The 27,242-nt window shown below is 40.9% G+C and overlaps 1 protein-coding gene across 6 annotated transcripts in view; it reads right to left on the reverse strand.

The window, feature by feature from the left end:
* BICC1 (BicC family RNA binding protein 1) overlaps positions 1–27,242 on the reverse strand; it is a 360,705-nt gene that overhangs the window by 44,345 nt on the left and 289,118 nt on the right. For all 6 annotated transcript variants that reach the window (XM_085883538.1, XM_085883536.1, XM_085883537.1 and 3 more), the window contains 4 exons: positions 19,014–19,122; positions 15,288–15,390; positions 13,343–13,469; positions 487–526 (listed from right to left, as the gene is read on the reverse strand). In XM_085883538.1, coding sequence (XP_085739664.1) covers positions 487–526; positions 13,343–13,469; positions 15,288–15,390; positions 19,014–19,122 — 379 coding nt within the window. The remainder of the gene's footprint in view (positions 1–486; positions 527–13,342; positions 13,470–15,287; positions 15,391–19,013; positions 19,123–27,242) is intronic.

Consider the following 27,242-nt stretch of genomic DNA (forward strand, 5'->3'; position numbering starts at 1 on the left):
TGTTTTCACCCCTGTCTGCTTGTCTGTGAGCAGGATATCTCAAAAAGTTATGATGGATTCGGACAAAACTTGGTGGATGAGTTGGGTAGGTGACAAGAACAAGCCGATTAGATTTTGCTTGAGGTCCAGATGCAGATTCAGACCATCAGCGGAATACAAAACGTAAAAACTGTTCAGCCTGGCGGAGGTCGACCAAGTACCTTTCTAGTTTTTATTTTCTTGGTTTAACTCCAATGCTGCCATAGGTTACAGGAGCATTCCATTTGATATGTAAGCTCCTGTAAATGTCATGTGATCATATTATGGAGAGTCTTTATGAAAATAGTTGCTGTTTATTCATATACATACATACAACAACAACGAGGAGGAACCATTCTTTCACCACAAAAGTCTTAAATTGAACCCTTTCCCCTCTCCATGCCCAACCCTCACTCCACCCCACCCAACCCCATCAACACCACCAAAAGTGAGGGAATGCAAACTAACCTTTTGTCGCGAGAATCTTCTTCTGTTCATAGTCAACAGTCTACAAAATGAGGAAGATATTCATTGAGAAATGTTTTAGTAATCAAGCCAGTGCTCTCAACCTCTACATCTCTTTCTCAGTGCTCTTTCTCAAAGCTCATTGATGATATAATCGAATGACAACTTTTCGGTACTGTACACAGTGTAAGAGGCTTCAATAAGTTTTGGCGGAACATAAGAGGACACTCAAAACATGCATGTTTCACATTTATGTTAGGTAGAGAACATTTTGAACCCTATCGTTTCACACAAATCATCAAAATTGCTTTCCAAACTGGTTTGCGCAGCATCTGTAGCCCCTCACCACAATACTACACATACAGTGCATTCAAAAAGTATTCACACTCCGAAACTTTTGTTAAATCAATGCTTGATGTGCCAACCTCGAGTCCTTTGGTTTGCCTCCAAAGGATTATATTTTCATGCCATATCTGCACTAGAAAGTTCGGAAATACTTCAGGGAGGAACCAACCTCCATTTCCTTTAGTAAACAGCCTGAATCGGGCCAATCCAGTGGCTTTGACAGGGTGATTGTTTTTGCTTCGTAACTAGTTACAGTGCCTTCAGCAAGCATTCACACCCCTCGACGTTTGTCACATTTTGTTGTGTTAAAGCCTGAATTTGAAATGGATTGAATTTAAAAAAAATTGTCACCGACCGACACAAAATACCCCATAATGACAAAGTGAAAACATGTTTAGAGAAATTTTAACAAATTAATTAAAAATGAAAAGCTGAAATCTCTTCTTCAATAAGTATTCAACAACTTTGCAATGACACTCCAAACTGAGCTCAGTTGCATCCAATTTCCTTTGATCATCCTTGAGATGTCTCTCCAATTTGATTGGGGTCCACATGTGGTCAATTCAATTGATTGGAAATGACTTAGAAAGAAACACATCTTCCTCCCTGAGGTCCCACAGTTGACTGTGCATGTCAGAGCAGAAACTTTACCATGAAGTCCAAGGAACTGTCAGTAGAACTCTGAGATAGAATTGTGAGGAGGCATAGATCTGGGGAAGGGTATAAAACAATTTCTCGTGTTGAAAGTTCCCAAGAGCACAGTGAGATCAATCGGAAATGGAAAGAATATGGAACTACCCACACTCTTCCTGGAGCTGGCCGTCCTAAACTGAGCATCTGGGCAAGAAGGATCTCGGTCAGGGAGTTGACCAAGAACCCAATGACCATGCTGACAGAACTACAGAGTTCCTTGGCTGAGATGGGAGAACCTTCCGGAAGGACAGCAGTCTCTGCAGCACTTTTTCACAAATGGAGGCTTTATGGGAGAGTGGCCAAACAGAATCTACTCCTGAGAAAAAGGCACATGACAGCACACTTGGAGTTTGCAAAATGGCATGTGAAAGCCTGAGAGAATGAGGTAAAAGATTCTGTGGTCTGATGAGATGAAAATTGAACTCTTTGGCCTGAATGCAAAGCACTACATCTGCCAAACACCAAGTACAGCTCAATAGCCATCCAACACCATCCCCACAATGAAGCATGGTGGTGGCAGCATCATGCTATGGGGTTGCTTTTCAGTGGCAGGGACTGAGAGATTGTAAGGACAGAGGGAACATTGAATGGAACCAAATACAGGTAATGAGGAGAACCTGCTTCAGAATGCAAAACATCCAAAACTGTAGTTAAGATTCACGTTCCAACAGGATAATGAACCCAAGCATACAGTCAAAGTAACACTGGAATTGCTTTAGAACAAAAATGTGGAAGTGCTTGAGTGGCCCGGCCAAAGACCAGACTTGAATGCCATTTGAGAATCTGTGGAAAGACTTGAAGATTGCTGTTCACTGACGCTCTCCGTCCAACCAGACAGAGCTTGAGCAAATCTACAAGGAAGAATGGGAAAAAAATCCCCAAATCCAATGTGCAAAGCTGATATAGACATACCCAAGAAGACTCGAAGCTGTAATTGCTGCCAAAGGCGCTCCAATGAAGTATTGACACAGGGAGTTGAATACTTCTTCATGCAAGACATTTAAGCTTTTCATTTTTAATTATTTTGTAAAAATTCTACAAACTTGTTTTCACTTTGTCATTATGGGATATTTTGTGTAGGTCGGTGACAATTTTTTTATTTAATCCATTTCAAATACAGGCTTTAACACAACAAAATGTGACAAAGGTCGAGGGGTGTGAATACTTGCTGAAGGCACAGGAACTAGTTACGAAGCAAAAACAATCACCCTGTCAAAGCCACTGGATCGGCCCGATTCAGGCTGTTTACTAATGGTAATGGAGCTTGGTTCCTCCCTGAAGTATTTCAGAACTTTCTTGTGCAATAAGGCATGAAAATAAAATCCTTTGGAGGCAAACCGAAGGACTCGAGATAGGAACATCAAGCATTGATTTAGCGGACAATAAGGCATGTGTTTCACATAATATTGTGTAGAAATAACACAAATAACTGGGATAAAAGGTAAACAGAACATAATTAGTGTTGAATAGCTACGGTTTTGTATAATTTGTCTTTAAGCAACCAATCACCTGGAACTATACTGATTTATCCATGGAAATAAGGACATGTTACTTTGACATGCAATGTCGGGCAAATGATGTATGCACATCATATCCAAATCTCCATTTGAATCTCAAACCAGCCATCATCTGTCACTCTGATTGATATTTCACATGCAGGGTATTGGATTGATGTATGGGTTGTCCATTGTAAAGACGTTAAGCCAGACGAGGCATCTTCCAACATTGGTTGTTGCCTGTTGGTGGATGTCAAATGTCCAACGGTGTCTTTTGAGAAGAGGAAGCGATTATTTAGATATCTTCTTCAGTCAGAGCTTCAGAATGTGGAAGTTAAAACATCATCATCAGTCCAGGTCAAATTCAAAACCACTTGAATTCTAAACCAAGGCTAAAGTCCAATGTAATGAAAACAGGTTTCATTGTTTGCCCAAGGAAAACGAAAACAGCAGCAGCAATTTTGGGACGACATTGGTAAACACATTTTTGACGTGGATTTATAAATGGCCATGGAAAAGTCATATCCAACAGGTTCAAACAAGTCATATTCCCATTTGCATTATCTCATAAGGTGCTTTATCGAGGTGCTTGATATATATTTAGTACAAACAGTACAAGTGTATTTCTGGAATGTCTTGCACTTCACACATCCCAAAAGGAGCAGATATAATAAGTTTCAGATCTGTAGCAATTGCTTCACCAGAAGGTATTTTGGTTCAAACCTTGTTAAAACGTTAAGATTCTCATATCACACCTTTTGTAGTTTACTGTAATGTAAATCACGTGTAAGAAAAAGGTGATGGAAAAAGCAAAGAAAGTAATTATTAATTAGAGCTGAAGACAAATATAAAACTTTGTCTATCCTGTATATTATTTATGAGAGTAATTTCAACCAAGATCAGTATCCAAAGGCAAGTGTTTGAATCAATGAATATGGATGTTACAAGCAAGTAAGAAATGGGAAAATGATTTATTTATTTTTGATGGAGAAAATAGAAACAGATTGTGACGTTTCAACTGTAAAATGAAGATGCAGATTTTAGACTATAAACAATATTATCTCCTCCTTGCTTCCAATGCTTATATAACATGGCCTGTGATAGACTATGCCTTTACTTTACCATTTAGATTACATTCAGGACTTTTGTGATCTATGACTGGTCTGTGTTGCCTTTCCCCTGAAAGGAAGATCTATGGAGACTCGGCACACATGTTCTGAATATAATACGCGTATTCGGTAAAACAATGGAAGTCTAATCCATTATTTTACTGATTAATTTTGCTCGAGTTGGTACGTGGGGCATTCAAGACGTTCAGAGAACGTGACGCTGATTACAATAGTTTAAGAAACACCAATATTTCCTTAACAATCACATCTACTATTGTATTTAAAATTTTAAATATGCATTTATGTGGCCAATCATTGTGAATCGAATAGTGGAGGAAGTCAATGAGAGATCAACAACAGATGTCTCATCTTCAGCTCTTATTAATTATGATTATTATTATTATTATTATTATTAAAAATTGCTCTGATTCATCCTCCCATTTTTAGCTCTCCAGGAATGTAGTTACTGTGAGATTATGGCATGGCACGTCGTCCGTCCGTCCGTCTCCAAACACTTGCAGCTTCTGAAACTGCTGATGTGATTGTGACCAAACTTGGCTAAAATTACACTTGGTATGTTGCAACTTAAGTTTGTTCATAGAATTAAAAAAAAATAATTGAGACCTAACGGGGTCGAACGAGGTTCAAAGTGTCCAGGTTTGACCCTCAAAATATGTATTTGCTTTTTCCTCTGAAACTAGACACGATTTTGAGGAAACTTCAAACTTCATCACCCGTGATGTACCAAAGTTTGTTCTCGCTATTTAAAATAAATAAATGAATAAAACGGGATCTATGGGATTGGACAATCAATCAATCAAAATCATTCAAACCAATTCCCTTCAAGAAAAGAACAGGTATGAAGAAGACATTTAAATAGCTGAAGGAAGCTGAATCCTATCAAATCCTTTCATATCGGGTTTCCTTAAGGCCTACCCTTCTCCCCGTCTGTGTGCACGATCTGTTTGTTGTATTTCTCCTTTTCACCTTCAGTTTTTCCCCCCCCCCCCCACTATCCATCCCTCCATCACTCCCTCAATTCCTCCCAACTAAACTCTCTCTTTCATGTCTTAAAATGTAAAAAATAAAATAAAAAAGAAAGAATATTTTCCCTTCTCACATTTCCCCCCCCAAAACCACACGAGTTCCCCTATGGACTCTTCCCCTTCCTTCTTCCTTTCCTTCCACATTTCCAATCTCACTTTCTTTCATCCTGTGTCGAAAAATTTCATCTGTTACAATGCTTCCTTCATTCTCTCGATTTCTCTGAATTCCATCCATCCTCCAATGTATTTAAACGAATCTCTGACTTCCAAATTTTTAAAATCTCATTTTGCAATGCTTGTTCGTATTCAATTATTATTGATCCTTCTTGTTTTTTCAACTTCAGTGCAAATTCATCCCACCTCCTTAAATCTCCCTCCTCCTCACTCCTTCCCTGTTCTACCCCCTCCTTAACTCCTCCAATCTTGCCCCCACCCCACCCTATCCTACATTCTCTCTTATTACTCCCCACTACGACTCATCCCTTCACCACCTTGTGCTTTGTGCTCTTCCAAACAGTGATGACTTCATTATCTTGCCAAAACGAAGTTTTTGCAAGATATGTTAGTCAGCTTGTATGTTTTTTTTTTGTTTGTTTGTTTGTCTGTAATCACGTATAAAAAATTCTGCAGAGCACAGTTATCATTGGAAATTTTTGTAACTTCGCATATCAGAGGCCCATAGAGATCCCTTTCAGTGCACAAAATTTTGAAGGTCAAGGTCAAAGGTCAAGGTCACTTTGTCGCAAATCAGGGGAGTCGACAAAACCCTTATTTTTTGAGTAATTTTGATCGGATCGTCTTCAAACTTCATGGGAATATAGTTCATGGTCTGGCGCTCAGCTGATTAATTTTTGGTGGCGATTGGCCTTGACCTTCATGGTTAGTGCCTCAGGTCAAACATATTTGACCCCAAGGTCAAATTTTCAAGTTTTTGGAACCATATCGTGTAGTACCTCAAATTGAACACCTCGATGAGTGCTTTTCTAGATATGTCAAGCTTGAGACATTATGATGTCATTTGGTGACGTTATGAGGCAAAAGCATATTTTTCATGGTTACTCTGTAGAACGATTCTCATCGGAATCTCTCGTAGGCAGATATTCCTCAAGGAGTCGCTCCTGGTGGATAGCAGCTCTGTTCACATCAGTGTGACCTTAAAGAAGTCACACGTGGTCACCTTTTGGCAAGATACGGGTCACCCTGCAGGTAACATTGGTTTATATGTTTTCTTTTGTTGTTTTTTTGTTATCTTGCCAAAACGAAGTTTTTGCAAGATATGTTAGTCAGCTTGTATGTTTTTTTTTTGTTTGTTTGTTTGTCTGTAATCACGTATAAATCACTCTGCAGAGCACAGTTATCATTGGAAATTTTTGTAACTTCGCATATCAGAGGCCTATAGAGGTCCCTTTCAGCGCACAAAATTTTGAAGGTCAAAGGTCAAGGTCACTGTCGCAAATCAGGGGAGTCGACAAAACCCTTATTTTTTTGAGTAATTTTGATTGGATCGTCTTCAAACTTCATGGGAATATAGTTCATGGTCTGGCGCTCAGCTGATTAATTTTTGGTGGCGATTGGCCTTGACCTTAATGGTTAGCGCCTCAGGTCAAACATATTTGATCCCAAGGTCAAATTTTAAAGTTTTAGGAACCATATTGTGTAGTACCTCAAATTGAACACCTCGATGAGTGCTTTCTAGATATGTCAAGCTTGAGACATTATGCCGTCATTTGGTGATGTTATGAGGCAAAAGCATATTTTTCATGGTTACTCTGTAGAACGATTCTCATCGGAATCTCTCGTAGGCAGATATTCCTCAAGGAGTCGCTCCTGGTGGATAGCAGATCTGTTCACCTCAGTGTGACCTTAAAGAAGTCACACGTGGTCACCTTTTGGCAAGATACGGGTCACCCTGCGGGTGACATTGGTTTTATTTACATCTTGCTCGCTGAAAACATGGACTAACTTATATCCTCTCATCCAAACTCTCTCTTCCTCATATGTGGTGACTTCACTTGCCTTCATGCCAGTTGGCTGGGTGTAGGTACCTCTCTCACCTGCCATTTCAACAAAGGATTTCTGTGACTCATTGGGACCGACACAACCTGTCAACTTCCTAACCTGGTTCTCAGCCAACTGTACTCCATCTCCGATGGATTTGATTTTGACCAATTTCGCAGAAAATGTCTGCTGTTCTTCTTCTGCTCTAATCACTTCATCTGACCATATGTTGTGAAAGTGGTCATCTCTCTGCCCGTTTTAGAGAACCACCCCAGTGCTCACGAGTCTGGCATTTCATTCAGGATGACTGGCATGGACTTCAAAGCAGCCATCAAACTTCTGGACTGGTCTCCCATTTCTATTCTCTCCAACATCAACTCGTCCTGGGAATTATTTCAAAGAAACTTGCTCTCTCACTTGCTCTCTCACTTGCTCTCTCACTTGCTCTCTCACTTGCTCTCTCACTTGCTCTCTCACTTGCTCTCTCACTTGCTCTCTCACTTGCTCTCTCACTTGCTCTCTCACTTGCTCTCTCACTTGCTCTCTCACTTGCTCTCTCACTTTCTCTCTCTCTCTCTCTCTCTCTCTCTCTCTCTCTCTCTCTCTCTCTCTCTCTCTCTCTCTCTCTCTCTCTCTCTCTCTCTCTCTCTCTCTCTCTCTCTCTCTCTCTCTCTCTCTCTCTCTCTCTCTCTCTCTCTCTCTCTCTCTCTCTCTCTCTCACACATTTATCCCTTCTCGTCTTCAGTTGTCTTACCCTTCGTCCAGCCCATGGTACACTGAAGCTTGGGGTGAATCAGTTGTCATAAAACAACTTGCCTTCGCCTCATGAAAGGCAAATCCTCCTGAAGACAATCTTATTTCCTTCCACAAAGCTCAGAACAAGTGTGTCCACCCTCAGGAGAGCCAGGAAACAACATCTTTCGAATCTCAAGTGTGAACTTTCAAACCTCTCTCCCTTCTCCAAATCCTGGTGTCATCTGGTTAAGTCTGTTTCTGGTGTATGTTCATCAACCATCGCCTCCCTTACCTGAAATGGCTGCACAGTTGATACTGCACGTGAAAAGTTGAAACTGCTTTGAAACCTTGTGTCCCAAACCCATCGATTTCTGCACACACCTTACCCAGTTGCACCCAGCTGTTCCTGGACTCTGTGCTGGTCTTGGTCCTGACAAGGTGGAGAGCTTGCTGTCAAACCTCGATTCAGATTTTGAAACCAGTCCAGACTGCATCAGACCATGGGTACTAAAAACCTGCTCTGCTGCTCCTGCTCACCCTCTCTCTGTACTATTCACCCTCTCATTTGCTCAAGGTCATCTGCCATCTACTTGGAAATCAGCAAACATTACTGCCCTGCATAAAAAGGTGCAAAAACAGATCTCTGCAAATACAGACCAATCAGCCTTCTCCCAATCATCAGCAAGGTTATTGAATCCATCATCGCTTCAGACATTAAATCCTTTCTCTTCTCCAATGACTTGATTTCTGATCTGCAATTTGGTTTCAGACCAGGTCACTCTGCCCTGGATATGCTGCTTCTGATCTCCCAACAATGGATGGACGTCCTCAATGCCAGACATGAGATCAGAGCCATCTCGCTCAACATATTGCATGTTTTCGATACGGTCTAGCACCCTGCTCACCAAACTCTCTTCCCATGGTATTCAAGGCCATCTCCACTCATGGCTCTCAGACTTCCTCTCCTGTCGCAGTCAACATGTGGCCCTTAATGGAGTTCTTTCATCCCCTCTTCCTGTCCAGGCTGAAGTTCCTCAAGGCAGCGTTCTGGGCCCTGATCTTTTTCTGGTTTTCATCAATGATCTCTTCAACTCCGGAAAATCCTCTTTAACTTTGCTGATGACTCCACCCTCTTCTTCTTCTTCTTGCGTATGGCAGCTTAGCTGCCGGGATGTGTCGCTGATGCAGTGCCCCTCTATACCAGAACACACTAGTACTCATTTCGCCAACCTCGGAAGGATGACAGGCTGAGTCAACCCCCTGGTGTATTAATTCAGCGGCCAACGGGGCTTGAACTCAGGACACTAGGATCCCAAGCCGCCACTTGAACCACTAAGCCAATATCAGGCTCCACTCCACGCTCTGCTGTACCTTCTGTCTTGAAAAAACTTGAAACTCGGCACGTTGCAAGACCTCTCTATGGGGAAGAAGTGCTATTTTTCGTGACGTCATCGGTGAAGTGGTATCGTGGTGAAAATTCTACACGTAGAACGTTGCATCCAAAATTTTTGAAATTTCTTGACCATCATCTACGCAACTCAATGAAGAAAAAAACATGTTGACGTTACAAGTCACGTGGTTCGGCAGCCATTTTGTTTTGAATTTTATATTTTTTTCTGTTCTTCTCCAGAACAGCTGGACAGATTGAGGCGAAACTTTACAAACACGTTCCCGAAGACATCCTTTTACAAGTTTGTTAATTTCTAATTGATAGGTCACATGGTTTGGTGGCCATATTGAATTTATCCTAAAACCTTTAAACATCTTCTTCTCCAGAACAGCAAACTATATCAAGGGGAAACTTCACGGGCACATTCTTCACGAGTAGCGAATATAAGTTTGTTCATGAATAATTGATAGGTCAAATGGTTTGACAGCCATATTGGATTGATGAAAATATTAAATAATGTTTTCTCTGGAACCACTTATCCTATCAAAGTGAAACTTTGTAGCTATAATGTAATCCCATTGCTGCATATAGCGTAAAAATTCTGACATCACAAGTCGTGTGGTTTGGCGGCCATCTTGGATAGAAAAACGCACATTATTGATTAACACAAAACTTAACAAGCGTGATCCCCTACCCCATTAGAGGCAGAATTCAAGTTTATCATGTCATAGGCCATGTGGTTTGTCAGCCATGTTGGATTGAAAATTAAAAAATTAAAAAGTCTTCTCTGAAATGGCTGAACAGATTAAGGCAAAACTTTTTTAGGAATGACTGCCTATCCATGATGAATAAAAAGTTCCCTTCTCCTTTTGATGTAGGTTACATGGTTTGGCAGCCATATTACATTGAAGGAAAAATATTAAATAATGTTTACTCTGAAGGTTGGCATTGATTCCAAAGTTATGATCTTGCATACATGGGAAATGTATGTTTTAAATTTCAACCTGATCGGCCACATGGTTTGGCAGCCATATTGGATTGAAGGAAAATATTAAATAATGTTTACTCTGGAACGGCTGCATCAAGCAATATGAAACATCACAGTTATGATGTAGTTTGAATGTGGAATTTAAGTTTCAAACATCAACCCAATCGGCCACATGGTTTGGCAACCATATTGGATTGAAGTAAAATATTAAATGTTTACTCCAGAATCACTGCATCAATCAATGTGAAACTTCACAATTATGATTTAACAGACATGGGAAATGTAAATTTTAAATTTCAACTTGTCAGCCACAAGGTATGGCAGCCAGAATTATTTAATTATTTGAATCTGAGAACTTTTAGAATTTTTTTTTTTTTTTGCATAATGCTCACTTGGCGGCTGCACCTGCATGCATTTGAGGGTACAGTCGTCACAATTCAATTGATGCCAATGATGGCCCCAGGAAAAATGGTCAACTGTGTACATAATAAATAGATGGAACGTGGCTTGTTCCTCGATGCATAACTTGTGAATCCCGCGTCGCAGAGAAACGTGTGAGGCCGCATTAGACTCAGGGGAATCCCGCTTTACCCTCTGTACCAATGGGGTCCATATTTATTACTTTGTGTTCAAGTTATTTAAAACCAATGCAATTTATACCGACTATGTATTCAGGAACAGATTGAATGCAGCATGGTACTGGGTTCATAACTCATCAATCCCGCATAGTAGAGAGACGTATGGGGGCTTCGTATTAATCGGTGGAGTTCCAGTTCACCCTGTGGACCCATGGTGACATTTCCCACACATTTATTGCTTCATGTTCAAGTAATATAAATGGCAATTCAAGTGATACTGACAATGTCCCCAGGAAAAAGGGCTAACTGCATCAATAATAAATAGATTGAACACATCGTGTTACTCGGTCGGTAACTTGTCAGTCCCGTGTTGTATCAAAGCAGGGTTGTGTCAAAGCCATACATCTTGGTACCCGGTTATCACTGAAAGCAGATATAAATTGGCAGTTCTCGTTATTATTATGAGTATTTTTTTTCCTATACACTGTCGAAGCTCGTATAAGAGCTAACACACAGAAACGTACACCAAGGGAGCAGGAGACAAGAGGGGTGTAAGAGGGAAGGACAAAGCAGTGGGGAACAGAGACATGAGGAGACCTGCGGAAGGGAGAGGGATGGGGTGGGGTACACAGAATAAACAAGATGGACACGACAGGGACTTTCAGGAAGGAAAGCAGGGAATTTGAATGAGGTGCATTTTGAATGGATTTGCAAGGGAAGAAAAGATCGTGGTTTTTGATGGGGGAAGATAAGCGATGATGGTGAACAGCTGCTTTGAAGACCTGAAGGGAAGATTGATTGGAGAGGGTGTGGGAGCTTATTCAAAAAGCGGAAAAAAGAGGAATGAAAGCGTGAAGGCGAGCAGTGATTCTTGATTTTGGTAGTTTTACCAGAAGGGGGTTGCTGGTGGACCTTCAGCACCCTGCGGAAATATGGGGGGGGGGACATATCTTAGACAGAGTAGGGGGGCGAGGCCAGAGAGGAGATGGTAGAAGACAGAAAGACCACTGACCTGCCTGCGGTGAGAGAGTGAGAGACCCAAAGACTCAGCCTCATCGCGGGAGATGTGGGTTGGCAAAAGTAGTAGATGTAGATCGACAGAAGAAGGAGGAAGAAGAATCAGTACAGTTAGTCACATGGTCACGTGGGGTACAACGTGAGATGAAAGGTATTTTTTGTTGTATTTTTTTATATTTTAAGACATGAAACGGAGGCTATAGTTGCGAGGGATAGGAGGGGGGTGGAAGGAAAAATTGAGAAAATAAATACTGATGGTAACTCAAGGGGGAGCACTCAGTAGAGTGCAAAACCTCCACCGCCAATACTGCTAGGTCACTCAAGTGAACCTGATATCCTATTCATTCAATTTGACGTCAACAGTGCTCACAGAGTTATAGTTTGCAACTTTCCCTTTTACTTTTAACATTTACATACTCAATTCATTCGTCATAACGAGATTCCTTGAGACAGAAATTGATTTTACGTGGGTATATCCACCTGAAGTTCCAAAATCAGCCGCAATTATAATTTTGGCATGTTGTTTGTTGGAAATCACTTATAACATGTAGAAATGCAAAAAAAAAAAAAAAAAAATCGAAATTTTGTTGAAAAAAAAGTTGCAAAATTTTGTTTTTTTTTCTCTAACAATTTTTTTTGGGGGGGGGGGTGGAAATCACTTAGAACATGTAGAAATGCAAAAAAAATTGAAATATTTTTCAAATAAAATTGAAATTTTTTTGAAAAAAGTTGCAAATTTTTCCGGTTTTTTTTCTCCATTTTTTTTTTGGGTTGGAAATCACTTGAAACATGTAGAAATGCAAAAAAAAAATTCAAATATTTTTTCTAAATTGACGCCATAGCGGCCATATTGGACTTTGGACCAAGTCCAAAATCTAATGGCATGATCCTTGGACCATACCTAATCCCCCCACCAAGTTTCGTCGAAATCCGTTGAGGAGTTTTTCCGTAATACTGTTCACAAACAAACAAACAAACAGACAGGGGTGAAAACAGTAACCTCCATCCATCTTCGATGGCGGAGATTAATAAGGAGAAAATACAATAAACATGATCGTGCACACAAACAGGAAGAAGGGTTGGCCTCAAGGAAGCCCGAAATGAAAATATGACGAAAACTCAACAATTAGCACAAGTTTTAACACAAGACTAAACTAGAAACACAGTAAACACAGAGATAACAAAATGACAATAAAAACGTGACAAAAACGACTGGAAAACTTATCTTTGAGAAAATTGGCAGATATCCTGAAGAACCGCCACCGTCACTCAAGAACCGGAACCGGAAGTTATGCTTTATGAACAACGCACATGCACATGCACACACACTTATGATGATAAGATATACTATCTTGGATATTTAACATGAAACATTGATAAATGCAAGCAGCCAGCATATCAAAGTCAGCATGCACACGCACGCGCGCACACACACAAACACACACCTAACTATTTAAGCCAAACCTGAAGGCTGGAGTAAGTAGAATGTGTCCGACGAATGAGACTCTCTGAAGCACCTGCATGTTGTGATGAACCACGAATATCTTTCCCACTTGGGCCCTCATGTTGTTCCACTCCAAGCTCAATCAATCTGCCGTAATGCAGAGAGTTGAGGAACCCAGATTGAGAGAGCAAAATAATCAATAAGTGGATAAACCATCACAATCAAATTTCTTTCAGATTATTAGTGCATCACTAACCTTTTCTTGGTACACCACTTCAATGCAAGTGTGTTACTTAGTACAACTCGGTGGAAGAGATGGTGACATGATTATCAATAGAAAATGGGAACATATTGCAAAACATCATATCATACAATTGTTTGAGAATGGACATTCAATAATAATTGTCCTTCAATCATAAATACTCAAAGACATTAAATGATAAACTAAGTTTAATTTGTTTATGAGTCTGAAAGTGAGCGCATTGGTAGTTACATGAAATGCAATTCTGAAAATTGCTCAAACAATGCATTCTCCTTTGGAAAAGAAAGCTGAAAGAAGTGCCCACCAGCATACTTTGAAACGTGAATAAAGAATCCTTTTCCACCAATAATACCTGTATTTTGATATATTATATACTGCCAAAAGTCATGGGACACATCTTTTCAGTTATGAGAACGTCCACACAGAGATCGACTTTTCCTCCATTCCTCACATAATGCATTCCCTTACCACACACGTGAGAAAAGAAAGGTGGGGTTAAGCAATTGGTTCATTTCTGTCTGTCTGTCTGTCTATCATGCACAAACGTCAGTTTATGATGGAGGAACAACTTGATTTCAATCCAATTATATATTTTGAACACAAATTGGAAAACGAACCAGACGTTGAACAGCACTTTGTGTCTGAACTTGTCTCGATCACACATGCGCAGAAAGTTGTGAGATAATATTGATCACTCTGTCTGGCAGTGAAACAAATTTGAAAATCATTCCAAACAGGAAACATTCTGTTTTAGAGGATGCCAGAAAGGACACAAACAACAGGAACAAATAAATAATGAATCGTGTTTAATAAGGTAGCGCAAAAGATGCTGCATCAACAGTGGTAAAGTTCTGGAAATAATTCTACAAATTTTAAAATCTTTATTTTATTTTAATTGAATTATCGACTTGAATGATGTCGAACATGAATAGCCTTGTTGGCACTTTCAAAACCCTTTCAGTACTTGGACAAAATATTACAGCATTTTACTTCATCTTCGCCATTCAGATTTGCTGCTTGCAGGCCCCACCAATGTCCGTTTATTGCCCACACTCAAGACTGCACAGGGTGAAGTGATCTATGAGATCTTTCGTTGTTAAATCAGTAATTATCTTTCCAAGACACTTCAGAGACCTTTCCATTCATTGTTCCACAAAAACCTGTTTCCTCACATTTCGAGGGTTCTTTTCTTTGCACCACTCCATGCAGGACTGTATTGGCCACCACGATGAAATGGATGCTTGCAATTGCTCTTCTTTGGTGTTCCAATGAATATTTGTAACTGCATTTCACAACAATATGGTGCTCATGCGACGTCGTCATGATTCTTCAAAGGTTTTCTTGTGATCCCATCATGGAGATTGCATGTCATGAGTCTTCTATTGCTTTTTATAAAGCCTTTCATTTAATGATGTCATTCACAATAGTTTACTGAAGGATAGAGGGTTATTTTTTAATCATCCTGATAAAGGTCCCAAACATTTCAACAATCAATTCTCATTCCTTGTTGCAACTCCATCAATTCCTTCCTCATGGACATGTTGCTGTGTGACTGTGAAGTGAAAGTGCATGTGTTAATGATCTTTAGAGTTGGTCTGTTAATGATATTTGTCATTTGTGGGAAGCTTTCACAAATGGAAAGCAGTGTCCCATGAGGTTTCGACAGGGCAATGTATATCGATGATACTGTTGTGGTGGCATACTTGTTGCTTGGGCTCTGTGTTGGTGTCCCATCCAAATATGCCATGCAATCATAACTGCAGAATCGAGGCATTCCAACTTCTACAAATGTATCTTTTGAGCAGTCTATGGGAGGAAAAACAAAAAGCCACCAAAAATCATTACGGCACATTAAAGTGGACATATTCAGGAGCAGAGAAGAAAGGAGTCAGTATGAAAGAGACAGAGCTCCAGAGAAACTATGTTTGTCACCATAACCAGCAATGCATAATGAAGCAAACAATAATAAATCACCCCATCACTAAACCTAATATCAGGAATACGAGCATGGATTTGCTCACTTTTTCTTTTTCTTCTTGCATATATATATATATATATATATATATATATATATATATATATATATATATATATATATATATATATATATATATATATATATATATATATATATGACAGCTTGGCTGCCTGGTAGCTATCATTTTGTTTGGGCGTGGCTGCCGCTGATGCTTTGCTACTATACCAGTACACTGGTACTCATTTCACCAACCTCAGAAGGATGACAGGCTGAGTCAACCCCACCTGGTGTTAATTCAGCAGAAAACAGGGCTTGAACTTAGGACCTGAAGATCCCAAGCCCACAACCCTAAACGCGAAGCCAACACCAGTCTTCGTCGGCTCGCTAAGCTCGCCTCTCCGTTGCAGAGATTGACGTCACAGATTCGCTATGTTGTCATGATTTACACCAACCATAATACAAACATTTCTTCTCTACTAACTTATTATCTTGCCAAAACGAAGTTTTTGCAAGATCTGTTACTTGGTAAGTTTTTTTGTTTGTTTGTCTGTAATCATTGGATTTTTCACCTTTATATCACTCTGTAGAGCACAATTCTCATCGGAAACTCTTGTGGGTACACATATCGTACTATTATTACAATACCCTTCAGCACACATAAAGGTCAAGGTCAAGGTAAAAGGTCAAGGTCACTTTGCGGTAAATCATGGAGGTCGACAAAACCCTTATTTTTTGAGTAATTTTAATCGAATCATCTCCAAATGTTATGGGAATGTAGTATATGGTCTGGCGCTCAGCTGATTAGTTTTTGGTGGCGATTGGCCTTGACCTTCATGGTTAGCACCTGAGGTCAAACATATTTGACCCCAAGGTCAAATTTTCAAGTTTTAGGAACCATATCGTGTAGTACCTCAAATTGAACACCTCGATATGTCAAGCTTGAGACATTACGACGTCATTTGGTGACGTTATGAGGCAAACGCATATTTTTCATGGTTACTCTGTACACCGATTCTCATCGGAATCTCTCGTAGGCAGATATTCCTCAAGGAGTCCCTCCTGGTGGATAGCAGATCTGTTCACCTCAGTGTGACCTTAAAGAAGTCACACGTGGTCACCTTTTGGCAAGATAAGGGTCACCCTGCAGGTGACATTGGTTTTTTTTGTAATATTAGTGATTGATATTATATTTATTTGAAATTTATTTGTGATAGAAGGAGGTCCAGGTGATCTAAATGATCAAGGGTCAAAGCTGTGTAATCTGTCTGAAGGGTGGAAGATGTATAAATGCTGTTAAGGTCTAAGGCAGTGTTTCTCAAGGTGGGGCGTGGCAATATTTTGGTGGGGCATGAGGATTCAGAATTAATGAATCAATATATGATTGCTTTCATAGCTTTGCACTTTCAAATTTTCAAAAGTTTGAAGCTGTGACTGATGCCTCATAGCGTCATAACTAAAAACTGCTTCACCGCGCCCTTGTTAGCCAATCCGCCCGTAAGGCGTGCCCTTGATCAATTCAACGCTGTTACGTCACTATGACTCGCTTTTCGTCAAGGGTAATTCCTTATATGTAGTATATACTGTAGTGTCTCCAATCATGGTGGGGCGTACGATTTTTTGGGAAAACCAAAGTTGGGCGTTGGATAAAAAAAAAGGTTGAGAAACACTGGTCTAAGGGGTCTTTTGGGTCCTCAGGGTCATTTTTGTCCTCGGGGACTTTTCGGGTCTTCAGGGTTTGTTTTATTTTTAGTTTTTGTGTAGACTGTCGAGGCTCGAATGAGGGCTAACCCACAGAATGTATAACAATGGGAGCAAAAGACAAGAGGGGCAGGAGAGGGAAGGAAAAAAAAAGTGCGGAACAGATACAGGAGGAGATCTATGGAAGGGAGAGAGATGGGGTGGGGTACACAGGGTAAACAAGATGGACACTACAGGGACAATCAGGTCCTTACACGACAGGGACTTTCAGGAAGGAAAGCAGGGAATTTGAAGGAGGTTGGTTTGGGGTGGATTAATGGGGTAGAAAAGATTGAGGTTTTGAACGGGGGACGATAAGAGATGGGGGTGAACAGCTGTTTTGAAAACCTGGAGGGAAGAGTTAGATTGAAGAAAGTGTGGAAGTTTGTTCCAGAGGTGGGAAAAAAGAGGGATGAAAAAGTGAAGGCGAGCAGTGATTCTTGATTTTGGTAGTTTTACCAGAAGGGGGTTGTTGGTAGGCCTTGAACACCCTGCGGAAATATGGTGGGGACAAATCGCAGACAGAGCAGGGGGGGGGGGGCGAGACTGGAGTGGAGACAGTAGAAGGAGAGATGAGACTAGAAAGAGGAGAGAGAAAGGATGAGGTTTATTGGCCTCTTTGCTCAATGGGCGGGGCAGTCATACCCCCACGACCCAAACGCTAAAGTGAGGGGTCAAAAGGAGGAATAATGATGGTGTCTAAAAGTGCTTGATCGTAGAGGTGCGTTGGGTTCTCGTAGTGCATGTGGTGATGTGTTCCAAGAGGAAACTGTGGAAGTGCATATCAGTGGTGATGCCCTTAAAAGGACAAATGGTGGCAGCAAAGGACTCATCGAGCTCCTGTGTTCAAGTACAATGATATAGCATGAAAACAAAGAAAAGAATGCGTGACATAAATAGCCTACTGTGTGAGAATCTAGAGTATGTATGTGTGGCTTGGCTTCAGCCATAAGTACTGCGCTTTCTCCATCCACCAAAAACTCTGGCTCCCCAGCACCAACCGCCAATGTGAGTGCCGCTGTTTGAGCCCTGGTTGTTCTCTTGCGAAGCACCATAAAGCAAGCCCAGTACCGGACAGAACAAGCCCCAGAGCCTACAACAACACAAGACCAAAGCAAAGAACCAAATGCAGGACAAAAGCCAGGAACTAACACACCAAGTAGTGGCCCTTCTGACCTTTTCATAAACGCTCAGCTAGGGCTGGGCCGAAAGGTGGATCAAAACAGCCTCTTGGAGTCACTTCAGCCGCCGATAGGCACATCACCACTTTAGCCCCACCCACACCAGATCTCCACAATAATTTCTGCCCAGTTGTTCACTCAACCACAGCATGTGATGGACCCTCCATGATTAACACGAGTGGGGCTCGGGATGCATTACAGGCACGGGGGGGGTGAACGCTGGGAGCTTGTAATTGCTTGCAGGAGCTGAACGGAGCAAATATTTACCAACAAGACACTAATGGCCAATTAGCACCTGTTGTCTTGAAGTTTGGATAAAGTCCAGAGAATGGAGGCACTTGCCTTTATGTCCCAAATTACCTCCCCTGTGCTTCCAAGTGAAAAAATGAGTGAAAAAATGTTTGATTGGTCTGGTAGATGTGTACCTATCTATCTTGAAGTCCCAGCCAGAAGCTCAAATGCTCAATCTCACATCCAATTACTTGACAAATCACATCAAGATTAACATCAAAATTTAAAACCAGCATTCTTACCCTTGAGTTCATCAGAGTCAATGAGAGGATGTCCACCATATGGATCTTCTCTTCCAACTCCCATGCCTCGGTTTTGTTCTTTTTCTTCTTCCACGATTCCCCTGCAATGCTGGTCAAGACACATCGGGAGGAAATCGCTGCCTAATCTATGGAGTGAGCCGATACAAAAGTCCATGGACATGTCAAATTGCTGCGACATAAACAGGCGATGAACGAGTGAGAAATAGGTAAACAAAGGTGTACATGAAAAGAGTTCCCAGTGGAAGTACCTTCGTTTTGTTGCTCAAAACTACTTTGGTTCCCCATGTTGTTCTTTTGCACAATATTTCCTTTGCAATGCACACACCTCATCAAGTAGGTACCTCAAAATTCATCCTTACAGAAGAGGTTTTACAAACAAAAATTAAATTAAACAATAGCGTAATTCAGATATTTATTTTATGGGTTTTTTTAAAACTACATTTTACCCTTGCCAGAGTACAGGGTATTCCATTTGGGTCCATTTGTTTGCTCCTTGGAGAAAAAAAAATTCGCCAAGTATGTTGGGCTGCCATGTTTGTCTGTCTGTCTGTTTGTCACTCGATCTTTGGACACAATTTCCAAGCAATCTTTCTGAAATTTTGTGCGTGTATAGTTGACCGGCAAAGGACAGCAGCCCTTAATTTTGATGAAGATCCAAATCCAGATCTGGATCTGAATTTTTTCAGAGATTCTTCACCACTGAGAGATAGGGCCAAAAATGACCGCATTATATCTCAAAAAGTAGTGGATGTATTCGGATGAAACTTGGTGGACATGCTGGGTGTGTGACAAGGACGAATTGATTCGATTTTGATGATGATCGAAATCCGGAACGGATACGAGGATTATTTAATTTTCAAGTGATTCTTCACCATTGATAGATGAGGCTAAAAACGATATTGCATATCTCAAAATGTTGTGGACGGATTCGAATGAAACTTGGTGGAGATGTTGGGTGTGTGACGAGGAAGAATACGATCGATTTTGCTGAGGATCAGAATGGAAATGAGAGTTTATTTAAGTGATTCTTCACCATTTAGACATTGGGCCAAAAACTGTGAATAGCACGATGTCTTAAAAAGTTGTGGACGAATGACAAAACTCAGTGGATGAGTTGGTTATGTTACAAGAACAAGCCGATACGATGTTGGTTAAGGTCCAGATTCAGATCCGACCTATCTGTGGCATACAACATGCAAACTATTCAGCCTGGTGGAGGTATGTTCTCTTCCGAGTGCCGTTCCGTTTCGCCAAGTTGTCACTCTACGAGTGATTTTTCATTTGTCTGTCAATTGCCTACAGGTCACAATTCTAAACCGATCTTCGTGGACTTTACCAAATTGGAGAGGTAGTCACAACTATGAATCGTATTGATTTTGAGGTCAAATTTCAATTGTCGTGTTGAGGTTGAATTTCTAGAATAGTCTTTTTTTTTTCATCCGATTGACTTGAAAGTTGAGGATTTAAATATTGGGTCACTGATTTGGGGAAACAACCCATTTTTGTCAAAAGATCTCAGTCAACTCAAGGTCAAAGTTCTTGTAAAATAATCAATTTTCATCTGAAACATTGTCAATTCACATCCTATTAACTTGAAAGTTAAACAGCTATTGCAAAGTGCATCACTGAATTGGGAAGAGCCTTCCTTTTCTGTCTGCCTGTGTCTGTGTTCCTGTTTGTCACCTACAGGTCACAATTGTAAACACATCTTCACGAAAATTCACCACATGGTAGAGTTCATCAAAAGTAAGTGGCAAAGCTGACCAAGGCACAATCTCGGGTGGCTCCATATCTAGAATTGTTCGGAATACATTATTCTACATGTGTACCAATTTTGGTGCTTTTATGCAAATTTGAACAATTGGTTTGCTCTGCTGCAGTACTAAACTGCACCAAAGAAAAAATTGAAACTAAACTTGGCACATGACAAGTACTTCTCATGGGGAATAAGTGTGATTTTTTTAAATGACATCATAATTATCCCGCCCCCCGGAGGGAGGGAGCGGGATATTGTAATCGTCCGGTTTGTTTTTCTGTTTGTTTGTTTGTCTGTCTGTCTGTCTGTGAGCAACTTTACGCAAAACAGCTTTAGCAAACACTATCAAATTTAATCCACAGGTGAGCAATGAACCTTGGATGACCCCATTAACACTTGGGTCCAATTGGATCAAAGGTCAAGGTCACGAAAAGATCAAAATCGTTTTTCGCTCATAACTTCATCAAAAATGATCTGATTTACTTCAAACTAAGCTTATAGTGAACCTTATTCTATTTGTCACTTATAATCCTTCCCATTCTTATCGTGAAAAATGCATATTTGTGAAGATCGGTAGGGTTCGAAGTTTTGGGGGTCATGGTCATTGGTCAAAATTAAAAATTTTGATTTAATAATAATATTATTATATATTTTTTTTATAATAATATAATACCCATAATAATATAATTTTTTTGACTGGGATATTTTTGATTCCTTGCCCCAAAGGCTCACTTGGCTGTGCTTGGATGGGCTTGAGGGTAGAGGAGTAGCAGCTGAAACCCAATTAAAACTAAAACATGGTTACGAAAATACAACTTTACGGGAAAAAGGCTGGCTCAAGCACTGTGAAATTGTATCCACAGGTGGGGAATGAACCTCGGACGACCCCATTAACTTTTGGGTCCAATTAGGTCAAAGGTCAAGGTCAGGTCACGAAAAGGTCAAAATCATTTTACGGTCATAACTTCGTCAAAAATGGTTTAATTGACTTCAAACTAAGAATATTCCTTATAATCAACATTCAGGTTAAGGAACTATCAAATTTAAATTTGATCCCCAAAATAACTTTATGCCTTAAATGGGTGGGATTTGTTGTGCCTGGCACCACTTGTTGCATATGTAGAACACTACATCTGATCAGTATGAAAAATTGAGGGTCATCTAAGGATAAAATGATCCACAGAAAATATTTTGATGACATCGTCAATCATGTGATTCAGCAGCTATATTGTTTTGTATTTTAAAAACAAACCTTCAAATTCTTCTTCTATGAAGTGGCTGAACAGATCGAGGTGAAACTTTACAAGTGTCACCGCCTATCCATGAGGAACAAAATGTTCACACATATGACATCTTGGGTTACATCGTTTGGCAGCCATGTTGGAATTACCCTTTTCCAGAACTGCTGGACAGATCGAGGGGAAACTTCACACAAATGTTCCCCAAGCCCAGATGTATGACTTTCAGGAATAATTGATAGGTCACATGGTTTGGCAGCCATAATGGAATCAAGAAAATATTAAATAATGGTTTTTTTTCTGGAACTGCTAAATCAATCGACATGAAACTGCACAATTATAATCCGGTAGTAATGGGGAATAAAAGTTTCAAATTTCAACTTGATCAGACACATGGTCTGGTAGCCACAATAATATAATTTTTTTGACTGGGATATTTTTGATTCCTTGCCCCAAAGGCTCACTTGGCTGTGCTTGGATGGGCTTGAGGGTAGAGGAGTAGCAGCTGAAACCCAAATACTATCCAGGTTCCTCGTGATGCCTTTATCTTTGCTTTTTCCTTGGTCGGGTGCCTTCTGATGACTCAAATGCAGGGCTGTACCTATTTGGTCTTCCATTTGATTTGAATTGAATTTATTTTAATCCCATTCTAAATTCAATTGAATCTATGATAAATGGATGAGATGTGTGTGTGTGTGTGTGTGTGTGTGTGTGTGTGTGTGTGTGTGTGTGTGTGTGTGTGTGTGTGTGTGTGTGTGTGTGTGTGTGTGTGTGTGTGTGTGTGTGTGTGTGTGTGTGTGTGTGTGTGTGTGTGTGTGTGTGTGTGTGTGTGTGTGTGTGTGGCATGTTTTTTGTGCAGTTCAACTGGAGCATTCTGAAACACCAAAATTATGGTCATGATCTCCTGAGTTGATTCCGCTTAATAACTACAAAAATATCCGTTAGAATTCCCATGTTTTAAAAGCACACCATGTTAAGGTATTTAAAGCAGTTTACCCACATCATTTTATCATGGCATGGAATTCTAATTCCAAAATAAACTTGAAGGGCATTCGGTGGAGCGTAGACCTCCGCCACGCAATACCTGATCCATGAGAACATATCTGGCCCAATACATTTTTGAAATATGTGATATCATTTTTGCCCTATTTCTCAATGGTGAAAAATGACTTAAAAGATTAAATAATTCTTATTCACAGATACAGATTCAAAAATTCACCAAAATCGAATCAATTCATCCTCGTCACACATTCAACCTGTCCACAATGTTTCACCCGAACCCGTCTCCAACTTTTTGAGATATGCTATATATCAGTTTAGTCCTATCAATGATGAAGAATCACTTAAAAAATTATTGGACTACATCTGGATTTAGGTCTTCACCAAAATTAAATCAATTCTCCCTCGGCACACACCAAATTTCATCCGGATCTGTCCTCAACTTTTTGAGATATCCTGCAAACAAACAGACAGACAGGTGTGAAAACATAACCTCCTTCCACCTTTGGTGGCAGAGGTAACAAAAACAACTAGAAGGGCACTCAGGCCTTGGTCACATTTGCCACGGCGGCCGTGGGGTCTCCAAAATCTGCGGCCACCAGCAATTGTACGGCGGCCGCAGTATTTCCACGGTCACACAATGTAGCAGTCACATATGTTTTTATTTTTCGGGGAGCCGCACGGCGTATTTAGAAATTGTGGAGACCAAAAACGTGGGGGTGCCGTACGGTCTTTGATTTGATGTCGCACGGTGACCTTAGGGCGTCGCTGCGGCAGCCATAGAATTTTCAAGGCAGACGCAAGGTAGCCTCAAGGTGCCCGCAGGCGACCGCAGGGGGACCTTATGGCGAACGTGCGGCCAGACGGACGGTAACGAGTGGGTATATATACCAGTTCTTTCTTACTGAAATAAAAATATACCAGTATATATAACTGAATATACTATAACTATAATATACCATGTATAGGCAAACACCTATACTCCGATCTCTAGCGGTAGCGCACGGTAGACACACGGTCGACGCAGACTGCCACGGAGGCCGTACGTAGGTGCACAGCGGGTGTAGGGGAACCGGGCGTTGACCCTGCGTTGCCCGCAGGTAGTCACAGAGACCGCAAGGCCAACATACGGCGACCGTGGAAATAGTGCGGCCGCCACAATTTTTTGGGGGTTGGGAAAATGCATTTTTCATTGAAAAGAGCTTACGGCAGCCACACGGAAAACGCAATCCCACCGTACGCCACGTACGGTCGAATTGGAACACATCTACGTCATAGCTTGGCTTGTCGAATTGCTACGGCGAGCGTAGAAATGAAAAAAAGTTATAACTCCGCGATTTCATTCCACGGCGACCCTACGGGCTGTAAAACATAGCCAAACGGCGTAGGGCCACCCTGAGGCCACCGAAGAAACTCTGCGGCCGCCGCACGTTTCTGTAAATTCAGAGGTGTACGGCCACCTTATCCTCACCGTAGAGCAAATGTGGCTGAGGCCTCAGCAGTGCACATACCTCTGCCACATAATGCCTGATCCACGAGAACACATCAGGCCCATTAAATTTTAGAAATATCATGCTGTACAGCACGATATCATTTATGGCCTAATCTCTCAATGGTGAAGAATCACATAAAAAATTCGAGTAGTCAGATCCGGATACAGATCTTCACCAAAATCTAATCAGTTTGTCCATGTCACACACCCAACCTGTCCACAAAATTTCATCTGGATCCGTCCACAACTTTTTGAGATATCCTGCACACAAACAGACAGACATAAAGGGGTGAAAACGTAACCTCCTTCACCTTCGGTGGCAGAGGTAACTAGAAAGGCACTCGGTAGAGCGCATACCTCCACCATGCAATGCCTGATCCAGGAAACATATGGGGCCAAATACATTTTTGAAATACCCTGCTACAGTGGGGAGAACAAGTATTTGATACACTGCCGATTTTGAAGGTTTTAACATTTACAAAGCAAGTAGAGGTCTGTAACATTTATCATAGGTACACTTCAACTGTGAAAGACGGAATGTAAAACAAAAATCCTGAAAATCACATTGTACGATTTTAAAATAATTAATTTGCATTTTATTGCATGAAATAAGTATTTGATCACCTTCCAACCAGTAAGAATTCCGGCTCTCACAGACCTGTTAGTTTTGTTTTTAAGAAGCCCTCCCATTCTCCACTCATTACCTGTATTAACTGCACCTGTTTGAACTCGTTATCTGCATAAAAGACAGCTGTCCACATTCAATCAATCAGACTCCAACCTCTCCACAATGGGCACGACACGAGAGCTGTCTGAGGACATCAGGGACAAAATTGTAGACTTGCACAAGGCTGGGATGGGCGACAGGACAATAGGCAAGCAGCTTGGTGAGAAGGCAACAACTGTTGGCGCAATTATTAGAAAATGAAAGAAGTTCAAGAAAACAGTCAATCTCCCTCGGTCTGGGGCTCCATGCAAGATCTCAACACGTGGAGCCTCAATGATCATGAGAAAGGTGAGGGATCAGCCCAGAACAACATGGCAGGACCTGGTCAATGACCTGAAGAGAGCTGGGTCCACAGTATCAAAGAAAACCATAAGTAACACACTACGCCGTCATGGATTAAAATCCTGCAGCGCACGCAAGGTCCCTCTGCTCAAGCCAGCGCATGTCCAGGCCCGTCTGAAGTTTGCCAATGACCATCTGGATGATCCAGAGGAGGATGGGAGAAGGTCATGTGGTCTGATGAGACCAAAATAGAGCTTTTTGGTTTCAACTCCACTCGCCGTGTTTGGAGGAAGAAGAAGGATGAGTATAACCCCAAGAACACCATCCCAACCGTGAAGCATGGAGGTGGAAACATCATTCTTTGGGGATGCTTTTCTGTAAAGGGGACAGGACGACTGCACCGTATTGAGGGGAGGATGGATGGGGCCATGTATTGTGAGATCTTGGCCAACAACCTCCTTCCCTCAACAAGAGCATTGAAGATGGGGCGTGGCTGGGTCTTCCAGCATGACAACGACCCGAAACACACAGCCAGGGCAACTAAGGAGTGGCTCCGTAAGAAGCATCTCAAGGTCCTGGAGTGGCCGAGCCAGTCTCCAGACCTGAACCCAATAGAAAATCTTTGGAGGGAGCTGAAAGTCTGTGTTGCCCAGCGACAGCCCCGAAACCTGAAGGATCTGGAGAAGATCTGTATGGAGGAGTGGCCCAAAATCCCTGCTTGCAGTCTGTGCAAACCTGGTTAAGAACTACAGGAAACGTCTGATCTCTGGAATTGCAAACAAAGGTTTCTGTACCAAATATTAAGTTCTGTTTTTATGATGTATCAAATACTTATTTCAGGAAATAAAATGCAAATTAATTATTTAAAAATCATACAATGTGATTTTCAGGATTTTTGTTTTACATTCCGTCTTTCACAGTTGAAGTGTACCTATGATAAAAATTACAGACCTCTACGTGCTTTGTAAGTGGGAAAACCTGCAAAATCGGCAGTGTATCAAATACTTGTTCTCCCCACTGTATATATTGTTTTTGGGCCAATCTCTCAATGGTGAAGAATCACTTTAAGAATTAAAAAATTATCATAGACAGATATGGCTTCAGAAATTCACCAAAATCTAATCAGTTCATCCTTGTTACACACCCAACCTGCCCACCAAATTTCATCCGAATCCGTCCACAACATTTTGAGATATCCTGCATACAAACAGACAAACAAACAAGAAAACGATGTTGTGCAGAGACAAACAAATAAGAAAACGATTTCACCAAAAAAATAATTGGTGGTTGAATTCAATGACCAAATATACAACTCCTCTTCAAATTTCAAGTCAATTGGATGAAAACTGACAATTTTAGAAATTCTGCCTATGTTGACTTCTTGGCCTAAGTTGACCTCAAAAATAATTGGTGGTTGAGTTCAGTGACCTGATGTGCAAACCCTCTTCAAATTTCAAGTCAATCAGATGAAAATTGAGGATTTTAGAAATACCAACTTTGTTGTTGACAATGGGCCTACATTGGTTCACCTTAAAAATAATTAGCTGGTTGAATTCAGTGACCTGAAATATAAATACCCTTCAAATTTAAAGTCAATCGGAAAAAAATGGAGGATTTCAGAAATCTTACCTAAGTTGTTGACCTTTGGCCTATGTTGACCTTTTGACCTCAAAACAATAGGCTGCTTCGTTAAGACAAACTCTACCATGTCGGT

The sequence above is a fragment of the Eptatretus burgeri genome, chromosome 5, assembly GCF_056783735.1.
Source record: "Eptatretus burgeri isolate ZD-2024b chromosome 5, Ebu_testis_v1, whole genome shotgun sequence".
Classification (NCBI taxonomy): Eukaryota; Metazoa; Chordata; class Myxini; order Myxiniformes; family Myxinidae; genus Eptatretus; species Eptatretus burgeri.